At 39.6% G+C, this 20,897-nt stretch overlaps 1 protein-coding gene across 18 annotated transcripts in view; it reads left to right on the forward strand.

Moving 5' to 3' along the window:
• Scaf8 (SR-related CTD-associated factor 8) overlaps positions 1-20,897 on the forward strand; it is a 188,191-nt gene that overhangs the window by 19,296 nt on the left and 147,998 nt on the right. For 17 of the 18 annotated variants that reach the window (XR_010062890.1, XR_010062896.1, XR_010062898.1 and 14 more), the window contains 3 exon segments: positions 7,029-7,112; positions 10,559-10,603; positions 19,191-19,352. Coding sequence is in view for 11 of the 18 variants with exons in the window: in XM_006227858.4 (XP_006227920.3) it covers positions 7,029-7,112; positions 10,559-10,603; positions 19,191-19,352 (291 nt within the window). In the remaining 7 variants the exon portion in view is untranslated. 18 annotated transcript variants of the gene reach the window in all.

The raw sequence follows: 20,897 nt of genomic DNA on the forward strand, positions 1-20,897 counted from the left end.
CCCCAACTTCTGGCTCAGATTGGACTAGCAGTGTTTCTTTCTTTTTAGTACGTATAAATGGTTGTAAGTTTCTGCAGTAGTCACCATACAAAGAAGTATATCCTTCCTGAACAGAGGAATACTAAACACAGATATCTGAAGGTAGTTTGGCAGGCAACCTAAAAAGCAGTTAGTCTCCTTTTGAGGCCTGGGATTTCTCCAGCCACAGTGTTTTTTTTATCCTGGCTTACAGTAACAGAGAAAATAGTGGTCTTATCCATCACTGTCACTGACAAATCTTACCTGGTGTCCTCATAGTGTGCAGAGTCTATAATCAGGCAGGTTTGTTGGGGACAGTTACACAGCAGATTGTAGAGTGTATTCCAGAAAGTCAGCTGAGAGAGCAAGTGTCATTCAGCTCATGAACAGTTGGAATTCTCCAAGTCCTGCAACCAGGACTGTGTTGTGCTAGCAAAAAAGGGATCTACCATCTAATTACCATCTAATTTGTGCATACAACCAGCATCAGTGACCATAGGCTTTATGATTTATAGTGAATGGGGCGGGGCTTTCTGACCAATAATTCATAGGGGTATAGCGAGGTGTGGGCACAGGGATTTTCATTATTAACCTTATAGCTTCTGTGAGTGGTGGGTTTTTTGTTTTTTTTGTTTTGGAGGGGGGTACATTTATTTAAACTAATTAGTTTTGTTCTTTCAGTATTTTCTAAATCTGAGATACTCAGTGGTTGGTATTATATAATGAAACCTCACAAAGAGTGAGCAGGATCTTTGAACATCCTTGACTGTCCTTTTGAGGAAGTACCTGTTTTAGGAAACAGTAGATAGCAGAATAATAATGATATGATAATGATAATGGCTTGGCAAGTTCCATGTACAAGTTCCAACCATGAGGAGATTGTGTCACTTGTTCTGGCAGAAGAGCATTGATGAGATGCAGCAGTCTGGTTGGAGTCAGTTTTCATGAGCTCTCCTGGTTCCTCATCCTGGAGTGCTTCTGGGGATGCTATGCACTTCTGCCTGCACACGCTCACCTGGTGCAGGATAGTTGATCACACTGTGAACCTGATATTGTGTAGTCTACTGGGAAAACCTGTTTATAGTTGCGGTGTGACTCAGCCTTAGCACACACTTTTAATCACAAAGAATGAAGGCAAAGTTAGTTTGTAGAAGAAAGCAGCCATGTTTGAAAGTGATGTCTGATTGGGTAGCAGACAAAGTAACAAATCAGAGAAAGATTTGATAGAATAGGATATGCTCAACTCTCAAAAGAACAGGAGAGGTGATTTAAGAGAGAGCAGTGCAGACAGAGAGGGGGCAGTTTTACCAGGACAGTTGTACAGAGACGGGCTTTAGAGAGAGAACACGCTAATAACACAGGTGAAGATTGAATGAGTCAGAGAAGGAGGAGTCTGAAGATTAGAAGGGATGGCCAGAGTTAGTATGAGGAAATTCAAAGGCCGAGAAAGAAGCCAGATTGAATCCGTTATCTTGCAGAGGAGTTTGAACCAACCAGCCGGAGATTAGAGAACAAGAAAGGGGAGTGTATTCAGCAGTCTCAGACACTGAAAACATTCTAGGCCTAGATTAGATTACATGGAGGTTAGAAGCTTCCAGTACTACTAGGCCTAGGTTAGGAGACGAGGCAGTGAGCCTTGGAAACAATGATTGCCTCAGGTCAGTGGGGTTGCCTAGCAGTTGCTTGCTTGGCTAGGGGCCAGGGGAAGCAGGGTCTAGTTTGTGCCTACCTTGACTGCCACTGTGGTTTCTCAGTATAATTTGTTGCATATTCCAGGGCACTAATTCCCCTTCCTTTCCAAGTCTTTCTGTAACGGTTCATTGTTAAGGGCCTCATCTACATTCTGAATTTGTCTCTCCTATATTTAAGATCTAGAAAGTACCTTAGTACTTAGTATACAATGAGGGGTAGGTATGCGGAGTATAGCACTTCTGTGGAATAAGTTCTCAGCTTTTTTCCCTCACGGATTCAAGGTGTCAGGCTGGTTGCTGGCCTGTGCAGCAAGCGCCTTTATACAGAAGCCACGTCACTGACCCTCCTGACTGCCCTCTCTTCTGTTTCATAATCTCTTTCACTGTTTAATTTTTACCCCAGGTTACAAATCTTTATATCTGATAAGGGTTTTTAAGGACAGATACGTTTGTTTCTCACCAACAGCAGATCAATACCTTCATGTCATCCTTATTTTCTACTGTGTGTGTGTGTGCTAGGTTAGAGGCCAATATAGAGAATAAAATATCGTATGTTGTTTTTTAGTTGTTTTGTGTTCTTTGTAGACAGAAAGATGAACCTCAATTGAATGCCTTATGGCCCAAATAAAGACATACAACTACCACTATAGCCTGATTACACATTACACAATGCTACGGGAACATCCTCCCCTTTCCTAAAAGATGCTCTACTCAAATGGCCCCACCACACAGAGCTATTGCTACACAAGGAGGCATGCCCTTTCCCTCATATTGGGGAACAGTAGTCATATTGGGATTATCCCTTATGGATTCTCCACCCTTAGACAGATTGGCCTCATTTGCTGGGGCTGTGGAATGACTCCTCTTTGTCTTATTTTTGGTTAAGTAGTCCCTTTGGACACCAGTTGTTGTGTGACTATTCCTAGCAAGAAATGAATAAACACCTTTATCTCAGGACACTGTTGACAGATCAAAGAAATAGTTGCACCCATACAGCTGGACAAAGCAGTAAGCTTATTAGGGTTAGTTTTGGCAGCATGAAGGGCCTGTCCAGCATGATGAAACCTGCATCTTAGAACTTCCTGAGTCTGATATGTTTTATCTTTAACCTCTGTGTGTAGTTTGCCTTTTGAATTTTCTGAATGTGATGATCCTTTTTACTGGAGAGAATGTTCCAATTTGGAGGACATACATTTGTAAGAGCTATGACTATATTTTATTTTTCCCAATGTTCTAATTGGTTCTAGTTGGTAGGAAACTTTCATATAACCCATTTTTATGGTGTCTTTTTTTTTTTTAAAGGTTTATTTATTTTATGTATGTAAGTACACCATCACTCTCTTCAGAGACCAGAAGAGAGAGTCAGATCCCATTACAGATGGTTGTGAGCCACCATGTGGTTGCTGGGAATTGAACTCAGGACCTCTGGAAGGGCAGTCAGTGCTCTTAACCGCTGAGCCATCTCTCCAGCTCCCTTTTATGGTGTCTTAAACAGTTGAAAATACTTTTTTTTAATAGTTCTTGAGGTTAGGCAGTGAAGGCTGACCGTGAGTTCCTGGGAGAAACTGTTCTTGGCTGATGCGTATCTGCCTTCTCACAGAGAAAGGGAGGATGGGGTGCTCAAAGGACTGTGTATGTGTGAGCCAAAGCCCTAAGGGGTCCATATGATGTCATTTAATCACCTCCAAAGAGACCCTATATCTAAATATAGTGGAGGCTGGGACTTTTGAAGAGGATGGTCTGTGGAAATAAATGGTAGTTTTCAAGGTAACTTAAACAAGAGACCTGAAGTCTGGCTCAATGCCTGAGTCCCCCAAAGAACAGTGTTTTTACTTCACACTTAAGTTCTTTCAGCACTTGTTTTCATGTCAAGTCTAGTTTTGATACTGCTGATGGTTGGGTTTGAGACAGTGCTCGTTGTTGCAGTAATAGGGTGGGACAATGGCTCCCTTGACAAAGTAGTGAGACCCTAGGAGGGTGTGCTGTCCAGCAGCTATGTGTGTGCTGTGATCATGGTTTCCTTGGTTCATCAGATACTGACTTCATTTTCTAGAAGCTGATAACATCTCTTACCTGTTGCTTCTTGTCCTTCTTTTCATTTTGAAAGTTATTTACTGCCTTCTGAACAGGAGGAAGAAACAATTATGTCTGGTCAGCATGCGATTTTGAAAGTGTCAAGATTGGATTGGCAGGAACTTAGGCTTTTGAAATCTTTGGAGATTTGAGAGACACTGATCCATATTTTCAAAGCCCTAAAAGGTTATTTTGGGAAGAGATGAATTATTTTTATTTTAGATTCATACCTTCTCTTAATTCATTTGGTTAGAGTCCTCAGCCTTGAAGGCACAGATGAACCTGTGCTGATGTCTCTTGAAGCTTCTGGGACATGACCTATAATAAATTCTGTTAGGCTCTTCCAAAGCCATAGGATTGATTGGGTATTAGTCAAATCAGGAAGGAAATAAAAATGTTTTTAAAAATTTTGTTTGAAATAGTATGAATGTTGTATTAAAATTGGGTGATGAGTCTCAGTATATCGGCGGTAGGAGTGTTTGGTTATTTTGGTTCAAAGTTTATTGGTGTCTTGCTATGAGAGTAGAGCCGAACAGATGTGATGATCTATTAGGAGCACTGCACCTCACTAGTCAGTGCTCTGTCAGCATAATGAAACACTTCAGAGAGTAGTCCTCAGCTTCTCCTTTAGGAGGTTCTAGAATATGATGCTTGCATTGGGTTCTGTTCAGGTAAGGGCCCTCATTAGTAGCAGGAGCGTTTACTGTGTACCTATGATTGCATGAGGCAGGGATTCAAGGAGCTTAGTGTGGCCAAGTTCAAGCTTGGCCTCTCTTAGGAAACCTCTAAAGTGTAACATGAGAACACTCCCTCCTCCCAATTGGGGCTTCTCTTTGTAGCCCTGGCTGTCCTGCAACTCATTTTGTAGACCAGGGTGGACTTGAACTCAAGAGACTCACCTGCCTCTGCCTCCTAGTGCTAGGATTAAAGGTGTAGACTCATTGCTGGCCACATAAGAGCAACTTTATTGTGTTGATATTGCCCACAAATGTGTCCGGTCTTTCTTTTTACACCCCACTGCCACAGTTGGAGTCAACCTTCTTAATGTGTGTTGGGACCTGATTCTAGTGAGATGATGTAATGAACACGTGTGCCCCCGAGGACACTGAAGAGAAAGGTTGCTTGCCATGTTAACTGGCATCTTAGATTGCTTTCTGTTGGCATCACAGTTGGGTTGTCCTTAGCCAGGTAACTTCTTAGATTGCTTATTCGTGTTGGTCACCATCACCTTTACCTTTGTAGCAGTTCTTTTTACAATTCAAAGATTAGACATAATTAGGCAGATTAATGACTTCAAAGGTGACTGACCAGACCTGTGAAGACATAAGAGAAGCTTGGCACTAGGGATTATAAAAGCCTTCCTCATTGGTGATGTAGGGAGAGGTACAAGTTAACTAGTGGGCAAGCCCTGGGAGAAAGTATCTGAACAGACTACAGAGAATGGACTGTGGCAGGGACTGAGAAGAGTGCAGGAGCCAAGAGCAGAGAGTAGAGACTGATCTTGCTGATGGGAGCGGCCAGTACCTTCAATGCAGTTTGGTTTTGCCCAGAGGGAAGTGATGGAAGTGGTGATTTTTTTCCCCCTTTTTTACTATAACCACCATAAAAGGACTTGCCTTATTTAAGTGTTCTCCAGGTGGGGAGTGGTGATTTAGACTGGTCTATGTTCTGGCTTAAAGCTCAGAGTATGTCTTCACCATAGTATCACTGAACACAGCAGAATTTTTAGTCAGCTTTCATTTGACCACAGTTCTCTATTGTCTAATTTTTCTTAAATTATTTCTCTCTGAGCATTATAGGAGGAGTTTTAAAATAGATCAAGAGGTAGACTGTTTTGGACCATTAGAATCCTTGAGATTTAAAAAGGATTATTCATTGATTATTCTTTGCTGCCCTCCCCTTTCATTAAGGCCCACTGTATATCCATAGCTAGCTTGGCTTTTTCTCAAACTCATAGACATACCTACATCTCTCTCAAATACTGGGCTTAGAGGTGTGCACTGGCTTTACAAAGTCAGCGATCTCACTATGGTCATTGAGTATATTCACCACATTGTGCAACCATAATTACAATTAACTTTAGAATATTTTTATTACCTTTCAAAGAATTGCTAATCATAAGTTTTTCCCCATCCTCTCAATACCTGTATTAAACCTAGGGCTTCATATGCTACCTATCCAGTTTTCTTTTTAATTTAGCATAGTATTTCCAAGGGCCAGGCACATGTTTGTAATCGTAACCATTCGCTAGACCGAAGCCAAAGAATGGCCAGTTTGAGGCCAAAATGGACAATTTAGTGAGATGTCTTACCTCTCCCTAAACAGTTCTCAAGACTCATTTGTATTATATATCTAAGGATCTAACTCCTCTTTATGGCTGACAGACAGTTCAGTTAAAACATAGCATCACCTCGTTTGGGTTGTTGCTACTTTTTCAGTGAGGTTTTAATGGACTTTACATTGAATAGCTCTGCATTGATCATTAGGTGCAGTGTTTCCTTTTCTTTTTTGAGGCAGAGTCTCAACTGTTTATCGCTATGGCTGACCTGTTCTGAAATTTGCTTTTGTAGCAGGCTGACCTCAAATTCACAGAGATCAGCCTGCCTCTTTTTCCCAAATATTGGGATTAAAGTTGTCTGCCACCATATTCAGTGTCAGAGGCACAAACTGTAATGTGAATGGTTCTTTTTAGCTCACTTAGGTGTGGATGTAGGAGCAGGAGTGACTTTACTATCTGTTGAGAAGCTGCTCTGCTGTAGTGTTTTATCTTTTTCTATTTAGTGTGCATACATGTGTGCATGTGTGTGGGGGAAGGGGACGTGTGCATCCCATAGCAAGCCTGTGGACGGACAGCTTGTCAGGTGGCAGTGGCTCTTCATTTCCACCTTGTAGATTTGGGGGATGAACTCAGATCGCTGTTGTTAGGTTTGGCGGCAATCCCCTCCCCCACGGAGCCACATTGCCAGCTCGTAAGCAGAGTTCTAGAGTTGCTGCACCATTCGGTACTCTCCATAGTGTGTGAGGAGTCTAAGCTTTACGTTGTCTCTCTCTTTCTGCTTACTGACTATGACAGAGCAAGGGGGAGGTACTAGCAGATTGTGGTTCCCCATCCTCTGCGCTTAGTGTTGTTGAGCTTGACTTTTTAGAAACGATGTCCTTTATGTTTCATTGAGAATAAAAAATAGAAATTCTAGTAGTTTCATGATTGCCTGGTATACTTAACCTTTGCTTTTCTTTTCCCTTCAGTTGTATTCGCTGAATGACTATAAGCCACCCATTTCTAAAGCAAAAATGACCCAGATTACAAAGGCAGCCATCAAAGCTATTAAGGTGAGTAACAAGTTTTACCTTTGTGTCTTCAAAAGAAAATAACCCTTATATTTGTGTGTGGGTGGGGGGGTGGGGAGGAAATACATGTGCCATGCACAAAGGATCCTGTAGAGTCCAGACTGTATCAGGCGTCTTCCTGCATCGTGTCCCCCCCACCCCCCACCCCCTTTTTTTGAGATAGTCTGTGGGAAAGTATTACATTGTCAATTTGACATGATCTAGAATTAGTTGGGAGATGGGCGTGGGGTTTGCTGCCTGTGGGGAATTACCACTCTGGATGGTGGAGCTATTTTCCATCCTAGAATCCTGGCCTGTATAAACAGATAGTGGGGGCAGAGTAGCAGCAGCCGTCCTCATCATTTGCTGCTGCTGCTGCTGCACTTGGTAACTAACGTTGTCACACTGTGGGGTGTGCTTGTGAATGTCTGGCAATTAGAGGACAGCTGCCTCTCTTCACCACAGGATGTGAAGGTTGAACTCATGCCCTTGAGTTTATTTGGGAAGTACTTTTAAACACTGAGCCATGCCCGTTTCTTTTTGCTTTGACTGGATGTGTGTGTGACCAAGTGTCTCAGGTTTCTGATTTTATAACTTCTCTGACATGAAGACTGACCTGGAACTGTACTGAATTGGCTTTCATTGGGATATTGTCACAGTAACAGGAAAATAAACTATTTAGTTAGAGCTCCCTAAGAAATAGGAGGTTCTGTTTAAATGGGATTTATTAAAGTGGTTTTTAGACTGTACTTTGAGCAGTCCACCAATGGCTGTCTCAAGACAGAAAGGCAGAAAGTCTGGTTGCTGTCATCCCAGTCTGGAAGCTACCTAGAGAGCTGCGAGTTTTCAGTCCTATGTTAGACTCCTGAAGAAATAGGTTTAACACCAGCATAAAGAATAAATGCCTCAGCAGCAGGGTGGATGGACTTGCAGGTAAGAATGAGGGCAAGTAGATAAAATGCCAAAGCTTCCTTTTTTTCTTGGTCTTCTATGTGGGTGGCTACCAGAAGGTATGGCCCAGAGGTAAGGTGGGATTTGCCACCTCAAATGATCTGTGCTCATAGGTGTGCCCTGCAATTTGGTATTTAGATGATTCCAGATGTAGTTAAGTGACAGTCAAGATTAATCTGAATTTTGAAACAACCTGACATACAGTCACATTCTCTCTTGCTTAAATTCCAAATGACAACAATTACCAGCTCATACCTAACATAAGTGCACTGTGTATTTCAGAATAGGTGGCCCTGAGTTGTACCTCAATCTGTATCACGTTATATGAAAGAGACAGAATAAAAGCAACACAAATCTCTACACTATATATGTGCATATGCACAAACACCTTCTTAACAAAATAGGACAGAAGCACTTATGTCTGTTACAGCTGTCCTTTCTGCATCTGTTCGCTCGCCACGTGATTTTTTGTGGGTGCTTGAGAACTGAACTCCAGCCTGCATGCTTGTTCACTGTTTGCCCAGCTCCTCCCTAGTTTTATAAAAGAATGGATTTTATATGTTTACTTCAACTTTACAGTATTAATACATTCTCCTTGTAGAAAATAAATCTGCCACTTAAAAAAAAAACCCACATTTACATAAAAAACACATTTTGAAAAGAATCTTCCAGCTAGAGAGAGGTTCTGTGCTCTGGTTTGCAGAGGACTGGGTTCAGTTCCCATCACCCACAAGGTCACTCACAGCTGGCTCAGTCATCTCCAATTTTAGAGGGTTCAGTGCCTTCTGACCCCCAAGGCCACTGGGCACATACCTGGTTCACACGTGTACATGTAGGGAAAACACTCATACACAGAAAACAAATTTTGAAACAAGCATTTCCCTTATCGTACAGGTGTTAGTTTTGATATAATCACACCATGGAACAAAGGTGTTCTGATACTGGCATTTGTCACTACACCGACTGCAAAATCTTAACTATCACTAGATAAAAAACTTGGAAATAAAATTTAGTGTGCTGGTTTTTTCTCTTATTGGTTGTATATAGATCTGAAAACAAATCATGGAAAATAATTGTGTGCTTCAAAGTGTATAAAGTACTTGAATTTTAGGAAGAGACCAGGGAAAGTTATTCATTGCCCTGATGCAGTGAGCTTTGAGCCTGCATTAACTGATCCATACTCTGGAACCACAGGGAAAGGTTGGACTCTGGAGAAAAACACATGATAATTTGTTTAAAAAAATCTTTTCAAATCAGTCATACATAGTTTCTTGTCTACCGGTCTAAGATTTCCTTCTAGCAAGGATATTAAAAATGAATGATTGCTTCTAATTAAGTAGGTACTAACATATGAATATTTTTTTTTCTTTTTTTCGGAGCTGGGGACCGAACCCAGGGCCTTGCGCTTGCTAGGCAAGTGCTCTACCACTGAGCTAAATCCCCAACCCCCTAACATATGAATGAATATTTAGTGATTAAAATATTAGCTCTAACTAGACCCAGCAGCTATTAAATTACCTTTTGAATTATTGCCACATATTAACCAACCAAAGTCCTAATTACTAGTAACTACTCCCAGAAGAAATTTACTTGATTTCTTTTTAAAGTTTAAAAATATTGTTTGCGTGTGTGTGTGTGTGTGTGTGTGTGTTTGCCATGGCATCTGCTTAAAGACCAGAGGACAAACTTACATGTATTAATTCTTTTCTTTTGTGTGGGTCCTAGGGACCAAACTCAGCTTGTCAGTCAGGCTTCTGTGACAAGCACCTTTACCCTTTACTTGATGAGCCATCTTGCCAGTCTTTGTGTGTGTATGTGTGTGAGTGTGCATGTAAATCCCCATATTTTTATGTAAAAACAAACAAAACAAAACAAAAAAAAATCAAAGGTGAGGTATAAAGATAGTGACAAGCACATTTAAGATTATGAAAGAGGCTAGTTAGTGTCTGTTTTAAGTGGATCTGATAGGCCTGGTGTGCATAAGCTTATTCTCTTGAAGTTTACACTATTTCCAATGATCTGATTCTTTGGATAATGGTTCTAAGAATATGCAAACATGTATGTTAATACCAGCAGTACTAGTCTGAAAAATTAGTAATTGGTATATTTCATGAAAAACTTCAAAGTATGCTTTCTTAAAGACTTCTTTGCTTTTGTTTTTTTGACAAGGTTTCACTGTAGCTGAGATTGGCCCCAGCTTGTCATCACTCAGTCTCAGCCTCACTGAGACTGGAATTACAGGCATATTCTGCCCTGACCAGCTAGAATGGTTTTACACAGCACACTTTAGATGCATTCACTGTGCGTAAGTTTTAGAGGATTGCTTAAAAAATTCAGTGTGATAGCTAGTTTCCTGTAAGGTGAATGATGTGAAACCCAAAAGTTTGACTAAAATTTATTATTTTAATTGACCTTTAGAGTTCTTAAGCCTGTGGTTATCAGAAAAATTTAATCTAGCAAACTGATTTTAGAATCGTTTTCTTTCTCTTTTTCTACAGTTCTATAAACATGTGGTACAGAGCGTTGAGAAATTCATTCAGAAAGTAAGTACATGTGCTCCTTCCTACCTGGATAAATGTGCTGTAACTTGTATTGATGCTTATGTTCTCATTTATTCATTAGTTATTTACTTTTAAATATATGCGATTTAACTTAAAACAAATATTTTTTATGTGTGTGAGTGTTTTACCTACCTGTATGTATGTGTACCAAGTGTGTACTGGTTCCCCTAGAAATGGAGTTACGAGTTGGTTGTCATTGACCATTTGTTCTGGGAACTGAACCCATGTCCTCTGCAAGAGTAGCAAGTGCTCTTCTCTTAACCACTGAGCCATCCTCCAACTCTTAATATTCTCCTTTAGATTAAATGTTTGCCTTTTGGCATATATTTTTGTTAAATTTGTTTTCTCTTGCAAAGTTATGTCCTTATGATTTTCCCCCCAAATGTTACAAATCATTCTCACTAGTCATTTTAAGCTGTATACTTAGAGAGCAACTCTGTGTCTATGTTAAATATGGGTTAAATTATTGTCTCTCAACAATTGTTTCCCTCATTCATTTTGTTGGAACCACCGGTGCATTAAGCAGTGCTACATCTTATTTTATAGACCTTTTAGCTTTTTTCCCCCAGGGGAAACAAATAGATAAAAGCTGAAATTAACAGTCTTGCATCTATCTTAGTTATGGTTATTATTGCTCTGATGAAACCCCTTGACCAAAGCAACTTGGGGAGGAGAGGGTTTATTTGGCTTTGCTTCCACATCACTGTCCATCACTGAAGTAAGTCAGGACAGGAACTCTGGCAGAGCAGAAACCTGGAGGCAGGAGCTGATGCAGAGGCCATGGAGGGTGCCGCTGACTGGCTTGCTCCCCATGGGTGCTTTGCCTGCTTTCTTAAAGAACCCAGGACCACCAGCCCATGGACGGCACCATGCACTGGGCTCCCCCATCAATCACTAATTAAGAAAATGCCTTACAGGCTTGTCTATAGCTTGGACTTATTGAGGAATTTTCTTTTTTTTTTTTTTTTTTTTTTTCGGAGCTGGGGACCGAACCCAGGGCCTTGTGCTTGCTAGGCAAGCGCTCTACCACTGAGCTAAATCCCCAACCCCGAGGCATTTTCTTAATTAGAGCTCTTTCCTCTCAGATGATTTTTTTTAGCTTGTGTCAAGTTGACACAAAACTTTCTAGCATACAAACTTATTAGAGTCTCAGTGTCTCATCATCCTTCTTTGTACTCTTGTTTCTAGCAGGTCTGTTTAAGACTTATGCCTAAGAAACTTACAGTTTACTGACTTATACTTGGTATTAACATTTAGCAAGGTTGCAGTGTATTATGGAAGGTGAAGGGATCAAAATAAGATTACTGTGGTTTTTTTTTTTTTTTTTTTTTTCTTTTTTTCGGAGCTGGGGACCGAACCCAGGGCCTTGTGCTTGCTAGGCAAGCGCTCTACCACTGAGCTAAATCCCCAACCCCGATTACTGTGTTTTTAAACTGGGTTTTCTTGAATTGAAATAACCTGTTGTTGTTTCCTCCCCTCTTTTAACAAAGATCATTTTAGTTGGGTGTAGTGGACAATCTTTAATGGGAGCATTTAGTAGAGGCAATTGGATCTCTGTGGATCCAAGGCCAGCACCATAGTGTGTTTCAGGATAGCCAGGGATATTTAGAGACCAGGTCTCACAAACCAATAATAAAAGTAAAAGATAAAAAAACAAAAATTGCTCTGCCCCTTTTCTCTCTCTCTCCACATGTTGTGGCTGGCCTCCTCTCTCTGTCCTCTGTGCCCTCTCTTTCTCTGCCTCTGCTCCCTTCTCAACTCCCCTTCCCACCACTCAAATAAACTATTCTAAACTACCTAAATGAATAAATATTTTAGTTTATAGTTTTTGATTTATTTTTTATTTGTATGAGTGTTTTGCTTGCATGTATGTAAGTGTGTGAACCAGTGTGGCTTATATTCATGGTGGGCAGCAGGAGCTGCAGCTATAGCCTGTGTCAGCTGTCATATGTGTGCTGGAAGTCAACTTTGGAAGAGCAGTATATGCTCTTAATTAAGCACTGAGCCATCTTTCCACCCCTTTCCCTTTTTTTAAAAGGTGTTTGTTTTCTCCATAAAACACTTGTTAAACGTTTTGGGATTAAGTAGTTTAGATAAAGATAAAACTTGAAGGAAATCAAACTGTACAGTGCAGCGATAGTGACTAAACATTTCCACCAGTGTAAATCTTTTTAAAGGGTCTAATGTCAAAGCCAGCACTTGAGTGTAACTGTGGAATAGTGTAGGGAATGTTGCTGGAATGCTGGGTGTCACTGAATTAGGGGAGGGGCCTGAGATGTGCATTTCCTCCATTTCCTGGTTGGTGACTTAGCTCCTCATTGAAAAGTCAGTCTGTATAATCAGGTTTCATGGGGAAAAAACACTTACAGATAAATGGGTTTTGATGGATGAGATTGGGGTGGAAGTATGTTTGATCAAATAAGATAGGTATTTCAGGATGTTGGGAAGACCTTAATAAGACTGTTTTGCAGTCCATGTGAAGAAGGTACCCTGGGGAGAAAATGAAGTACTTTGTCTGTATCCCTGTTTACAGACTGAGCTATGAATTTCTGTAATGATTCAATAAACTTTTAATCTTAAAGTATTAATCTTAGAGTGATAACTCATGTTATTAGGTCAGTGAACATGTCCTAACACAGATTGCCTGTAACTTTCAATTATTTTGGGTGGCAACGTATTATATAAAATAAGCAAACATAATCTAAAAATCCAAAATCATATTGCTCCAAAATTCTAAAAATACTTGCTTAACTTTATAGAGAATGTTGGACAGGTAGAATTAGCCTTTTGAGATAGTCCTAAAAGTAGTTCCTTCCTTTTGTTTTATTTTCTGCATCGACTTCTGTAGATTGTTCCATAGGTTAAGCATTCACACACTGACAAGATTCTGATTCCTTTTGGACTTCCAAATAAGGTAGCTGAGAACACTCATGTTCTAGTTGTGGGATAAATGCAGGTATTCATTTTTGGGGGGGAGGGGACATAATATTTCTGTTATGGAAATTGCCTAAGTATTCTCCAGATTGGCTGTACCATTTCATGTTACATTACACACTGTAAACAAATAATTCAAGTTCAGTATAAGTGTGTAATCTATGGTCCTATGTGTTAGTTGTTAAAATCTTATAGATAGAATGATGGATGATGGTGACAAATGAAAAGTTAGCATTAAAGCTGACTTCTTATAGGACAACTGCTTAGAATAAATCCTGGGGCCTCCAGCTTTGATGTGATGAGTGCAGCCAACACACCGTGTTCTCATAATTCTCTGCTCTTTGTAAGTTGCACACTTACATATTTATTTGTTTGTCTGTGTGAGCATATGTGTGTGTCCATGTGTCCTAGCATAGGTGGCGAGGAGAACAACTTACCGAGTCAGTCCTACTGGGTGGGGCCTAGAGATGATGACCATACTTGGTGGCAGGTGCATTTACCGGCTGAACCATCTTGCCATCCTGTCTACTTTCTGTAAGACTGAAGCAAAAAACTATAGGCACTAAGGAATTAAAAGTTTTAGCAGTACTTTGAGTCAGCTTTTAATATTCACCCTGTGTTTGTATTATAAAAAATCTACTTATATTAGTTATGGATGAGAAAATTAATTTTGAATTGGAAACTCCATGATTTGCTGACTTTTCTATTATCTACACCTAACCATTCTGTTATTTACCTGTTTAAAATGCACTAGAGAAGACTATTTAGCTCCATTCCTGGAATTTTTATGACTCGTCAAGCTCCTTTTTGTCCATGTGAAGCTTACCATTTTATATTTGTCTCTTATACTCAGGGCTGAATGCTGTCACTCAGTATTGTTTGTTTTAATGTAGTCTGGATACTCTGTTTTAACCAGAGGCAGTCAGTGCTGCTGTGGCTACTGTTAGCTACCCATTAGGCCTGTAATCTTTCTTGGTTCTGATAATATTCTGTCAACTGTTACTGTTGGCTTTTATTAACTTTAAATTTCCTACTGTTATGCTGGTAATATCCCTTGTCATTTTCATGAAGCAGACACAGGAAATATAAAAATTATGACATACTCTTGCCTTAATGTTTTCCTCCAGAAACCTTAATCCTATGCAAGTACCTGCTTTTATTTTTTAATTATCTGTGCATGTGTCTGTGCTTCTGTAGGCTGCATTTGCACAGTTGTGTTTAGAGTCCAGAGGCACTGGATCTCTAGAGCTGCACTTACATATTTATTTAATGTGGCTACAGGGACCAGGACTGTTCCCTGTGGTAGCAGAGTGGGCTCTTAACTGGTGAGCCACATCTTCAGCCTCCAAGTGTGTGTTTTAATAAGCTAAAGCACTTGGTCATCCTTTGCTACAGTTATTTCTCCACCCGTTGCTATTTTCTCAGAAAGAATGGCAGTCTTTTTTGAGGGACACTTGTTATAGTCACTTTTGTTCTCCCTGTTTAGATGTGTACATTTTTATGTATCTTAGTGAAGACTGACTTTGATTGTGTACATAGTCTTCATCCTTGGGCGGGTGCACAAACATAGGGGCATTTAGATAATTTGAAAGGAAGTCCTTCCAGAGGCTCCTTGTCCATGTGTAATGTTTACTAAAATTTCTTTGCCCTGGGATATCTTTGGTAAGTTATAAACACCACATTATTCCAGTTTATATTTCATGTACACTTCCCTGTCTAGTTATGATGAGACACGTTTGCCTAATGCTTTACTTTTTATTATGAAGTACATACATATATGTACATGTACAGAAAGTGGTCATAGACACAGGGCCTTATAAGGACAAGACTTGTGTAATTGCTACTCATTTTTTGCAGTCAAACTAAAGCTGGCTGCCTCTTTCTAGTTTCTTGTATTTGTCCGCCCAGGTAAGCACAGTCAGGCTTTGCTTTTTCCTTGTTTGCTGCTAAAATAAGCATGACTTTTGTTTTTAATTATTTACAGAATATTAGTTTCTATAACCCAACCCACAAGGATAATACTTCCAAAATTAACAGCACAGCTAAAGTTGCCCAAAATTCAAATTTTACACCACTAAACTTCGGCAGTTCATAGACCAGCTTTTCAGATATACAGAAGAAGAATTCCCCACATGGTGCCGCCCTAACTGTACCCTGGGATAGCCACCAGCAGCATCACTCAGTTATGTGCAGGTACAACCACTTGTATTTTCCCTGGTCTCCTTTTGTTTTCCTTAATGGTGACTTTTAATATGTGAAGGCAGCAGCTCATGTCTGAGTGGAATTATTGAGTGAAGTTTGTTTACATGTTGCATAAAATGGTGCCCCGCTTGCCTAAAGAGATCTTTTTTAGACAACCCTGACTGATAATAGTGACAGATGGCAACTTGGGCATGATTCAAACCTGACAAGTAGGGGCTGGGGATTTAGCTCAGTGGTAGAGCGCTTACCTAGGAAGCGCAAGGCCCTGGGTTCGGTCCCCAGCTCCGAAAAAAAGAACCAAAAAAAAAAAACCTGACAAGTACAGTTAGAGTTGTAGTCACTTGGTCTTTACCTCCCTCCCCCACCTTCCTCAGAAGAGGACATCAGATCCCACTCCAGATGGCTGTGAGCCACCATGTGGTTGCTGGGAACTGAACTCAGGACCTCTGGAAGAGCAGTCAGTGCTCTTAACCGCTGAGTAATCTCTCCAGCCCTTTATCTTTTTCTTAATAAGATTGTTTTTCTGCAACATGAGAGATTGAAAAGTTACTGGAATATTTTTGAAGATGGTGTGTCTAACATGGTAATAATATTAATTGTTCAGTGGTGAGACATGATGGTGCATCCCTGTAATCCCAGCTACTCAAGAGATGAGGCTCATGATTATGAGTTTCCAACTCTCTCCACACTATACTGAGACTGCAGCTTAAAAGCAGGCAAACCACATCATCGACAACAAAGTAATTCAGATTTAAAATGTTGGGGAGGCGTAGGAGATTTTATTTTCAGTCTGATAGAATTTTTGAATTTTTTGTGTTAAGTATCTGTGATTTATGTACCTTAAATTAAATTATTTAAAACAAGAAATTAAAATATTTTGCTTTTCCATGCATGCTAAGATGGCATAAAGTAGTGTGAGAAACTGCCCTGCAGTCTGTTCATGTAAAGAGTGGCTCTCAGTGGTGGAGCAAGTGTTTGTCTTGGTGCAGTGCTGCTTGGCTCTAGGGCTGCTGCCCTTCCAAAGCCTCAGTCTGCATTGCTCCATGGAGGCAGCTGTTTGGGGTGGGCACTGGTGCACTGAGAATTTGTCATCAGAGTCCAAGGGAAATATACTTTAAAGACCACATTGATGACTTGTTTTATTTATTATTCAGTGCTAACTTGTCTCATTAGCAACTCGTGAGTCCTAACTCATAAGTTAATTCTTTCTGTAAAATGCATTGTATGTGAGATTATTATTTATGTCAACATATGGTCAATAAATCATTATTTAATATGTAGCAGTGGTCATATTTTCTTTTTAATCAAGTGGATTTTGTTCTCATTAAGTTAAAATTATTTTTCTTTTGAAATGTGTTGCATGGATAGGTAGGTGTGTATGTATGCAAGGAAGATAGTTTGGGACAGATACATGAACTAAAGCGACATGTGGGTGGGTGGGTGCGGGTATGAGGAGAAACTTCAGGCCTTCAAAAAGAGCAAACTTTAAACAGGCGTTGTTCTGATTGGTCAGTTTCTTCAGATAATAAATGTTCAATCAGCACCTTTACCATCACCTTTGAGGGACTACCACAAGCTCTTAGTAGCAAACAAAAAACCCCAAACATCTAGAAACAATTCCTGTGCATTAGTGTTTAAATCTCTCTTGATAAAGATCAGTAAGGAAATTTGAAGAAACACATTAAGTATCGACTAGACTTTTTGCAGGGTTAAATTAAAAATTGGGTTGGCTGTAAATAGCATTAAATGGTGGCCTAAGGATTACTTTTTTCACTGATATGTAAAACTTTTAAAATGTGTTTTAAAAGTTGTACTTTAAAACAAGAAACTGTAGTACAGCCAATTTAAGCTTATCCCCAGCTATCTCGCAAATAAGTGGAGACTCAGACTATGGTTATTTTATTGGGCTTTGGCAATTACTGGGGGCTAACCCTAATCAGCTTTTGTAACTTCTAGCCTGGCTACCTCCCCAGCAGTGTACCCAAGATACTTGCAGTTTCTCCTGGCCATGTGCTCATGGTTCCTCTCCCCTCATGGCGGCTTCTTCCATGCTCCTCTCATTCTTCTTCCTTTTCCTCCGGGTCTCTTCTCACTCCTCTCTCTTCTCCACCCGGAACCTGGAAACTCAAAACCCACCCACCTCTAATCTCTCCAGTAATTGGCTGTAGCCAATTTTATTTAACCAATAGTTTTAAATCAAGGAACAAGATTTGTACAACAAAAGCTTGTAAACGTGAGAATTCACTCCTAGGCCAAGACCTTCCTGTATAGAATTTAGCATTACAATACATAGCCTCAGACCAAACCCCAACAAGAAACTTTTAAAAAAGAAAAGCTGTATTTATAGATCTGGACAGGGCTAGTGCATGATTCTAAATATGTTGAGTCCCAAGAAGTGTTTTGTGTTAGTTTGTTCAGTGATTTCAAGAAAATTAATTTGAGTGTAATATTGGACCTAATTATACCTAGAAGTACATCCTTCTTTGTGGTTGTAAATTTTAGCTAACATGTTTTTAAAGCAAGTTCTCTTGGGGCTGGAAAGATGGCTCTGGTTGATAGCAGTTGTTTTTGCAGGCCCTGGGCTCTGTTTCCAGCACTGCATGTCAGCTCACAGCCACCTCCAACTCCGTTTCTAGGGGATCAGTACCCACTCCTCTCTTTTGCAGGCTCCTGCTCTGCATGTGCTGCACATCCATACACGCAGACAAAATTCTCATGTATATGGAGTAAATAAAAAGACATCCAAGTTTTCTTAGGTTTCTTGTTCTAGAATAGAAATCTTGATTCCAACTATGCAAGCTAGGAAACACTGTGCTAAGAATCTTTAGTTTACAAAATACTTCAAAGATAAGTAAGTTAAAAAGATACTGACCCAGTGGGCTAGTTTGAAAACATTTGAGCGCTTTGGTGTTTGCCAGCTTTCCCAGAGTTTTATGGCGGTAGTTTCATGTCTCCTTTATAGATGAGGTATTTGAGACAATCATAAATGTTCGGCTGGTTATATTTAGCATGTTATAATGGTTGTTTTATTTGTTCTTTTATTGCTACAGAAGTGTGAGCAGTGGAGTCTAATCCACACCTGCAAAGTGTTTTCTAACCGTTTCTTGATTTTTTTCTTCTATTGTTCTAGTTTTTTAAATTCTTTAAGTGATTTTTCAAAATAATGTCTATCAGGTTGTTTTTAGTCATTGAGGTCAGTTATACAGTGCTGGTTTGGAACTTGGGTGAGCAACAGTTGACCTGAATGCATTGAGTGGTGAAAGTAGATTCTGTTCAGAGTAGATGCTATTTCAAATCGAATGGTTAAGAACTAGGCAGAGTCTGCATATTAATTACAGCCTGAGCAGTGTTTTTGCTTAAGTGGAGTTTATAATGTCTTTTCTTTCAAGGATTTTACCTTTCTATTCCTTCCCTCTCACTTTTCTCTCATCAGTGTAAACCAGAATACAAGGTACCCGGACTGTATGTTATTGACTCCATTGTGCGACAATCCCGGCATCAGTTTGGTCAAGAAAAGGATGTGTTTGCACCCAGATTTAGTAATAACATCATTAGCACTTTCCAGAATTTATATCGGTGCCCGGGGGATGACAAGGTATGTTATTATTTTATTAAAGGAGCTATGGTACCCTCTTCTTAGATAGAATCTTTAGACCACCTTATTATATGACCTCTTGTTGACATTTACTCTTAGCTAATCTGACCTTTAATATTTAATTATTGTAACAGCCACACTCATTTTACTCGTAGAACTTTTAGAGAGTAGAAAAATGTAATTCCTTCTGCTACTTTTTAATTTATTGAAGCAACTTTTGTAAAAAATTTGCTACCAAAGTATTTTGAAATTGTATTAGACATTGAGTCCTGCACACAGCCACTTTAGGATTGTGGTTATATTTCAGTTTTGTGGGAAATGGATCTGCCAAGCAGTTCATAGAGAAGTACACATCAGACTTCTTTTGTTGCATTTTCTAAGTGCTGAAGACTAACACTGAGATTTTAGTGTGTGTAAATGGTCTATATTTGGAAGGTAAAGGATCTAGAGCTAAGATTCAAAGGAGATGGTTCCCTTCATAGCTCCTCTGGTTATAGGTGATACTGATTTGGAAGTGATATGGTATCCTTTTTCTGTTTTTAAAAAAAGTTACGAAATGGTTAAGAGAGGGTAAATGGTTGGTGATGGCTGTTGACAATTACTTCTCTATTAGAGCAGGCAGTCGTGAAGCTTACAGATGTCTGTATCCCCAGTTCCAAGGGATTCAGCACTGTCTTTCATTCTCTCTCTTCTGTTCTTTTTCTTTCTCTCTTATACACACACATACAACACTATAAAAAGGAGAGAATGGGTGAGGGTTGTTATAAGGAAGAATCATAAATCTAAGGCTTATAACAAGACTATTTTTTTTTTCCTTTTTTTTCTTTTTCGGAGCTGGGGACCAAACCCAGGGCCATGCGCTTGCTAGGCAAGTGCTCTACCACTGAGCTAAATCCCCAACCCTGACTAGTTTTATTTTTAATCACTGTCATGTCTTGAATTTTAAAAGTCAGTATTATAGGGATAAATTTATTGTAGCATATTCTTCGTAAATATTCTTGGATATATTTCCTGGCAGTTCCTGTATTTTGTTCTAATTATTTTGGTATTACGGTAAGCCTAGCTAGTAGTCCTAAAGACTGTTTTAGATGTTCAGTCACCCACCTTAATGATTTCTTTTTTTTTTTTTTTTTCCTTTTTTTTTTTTTTTTGGAGCTGGGGACCGAACCCAGGGCCTTGTGCTTGCTAGGCAAGCGCTCTACCACTGAGCTAAATCCCCAACCCCAATGATTTCTAATAATGGAATCCTGTGTAAAATAATTCATTAATTTGAAATAGCACTTATTTAGAAGTCATACTGATTTTCTTGAATTTTTGACAGTTACAGGATACAAATCCATTTTGATCTTGTGGGTTTCATGACTAACACCTCTCAGAATAATCTTTATGGATGAGGCATTTTATAGACCGTATGAGGAAAGATGAGCTGAGTCTGTAGTCTCAGTATTAAAGGAGGGATGTGTGTTTAGATACACAGGATGATGTTGCTGGGGTTCTTTAAAGAACTTAGTGAGTATCAGACGTAGAGAAAGGTTTATGTGCCAA

This window comes from Rattus norvegicus, chromosome 1 (assembly GCF_036323735.1).
Source record: "Rattus norvegicus strain BN/NHsdMcwi chromosome 1, GRCr8, whole genome shotgun sequence".
In the NCBI taxonomy this organism is placed as follows: Eukaryota; Metazoa; Chordata; class Mammalia; order Rodentia; family Muridae; genus Rattus; species Rattus norvegicus.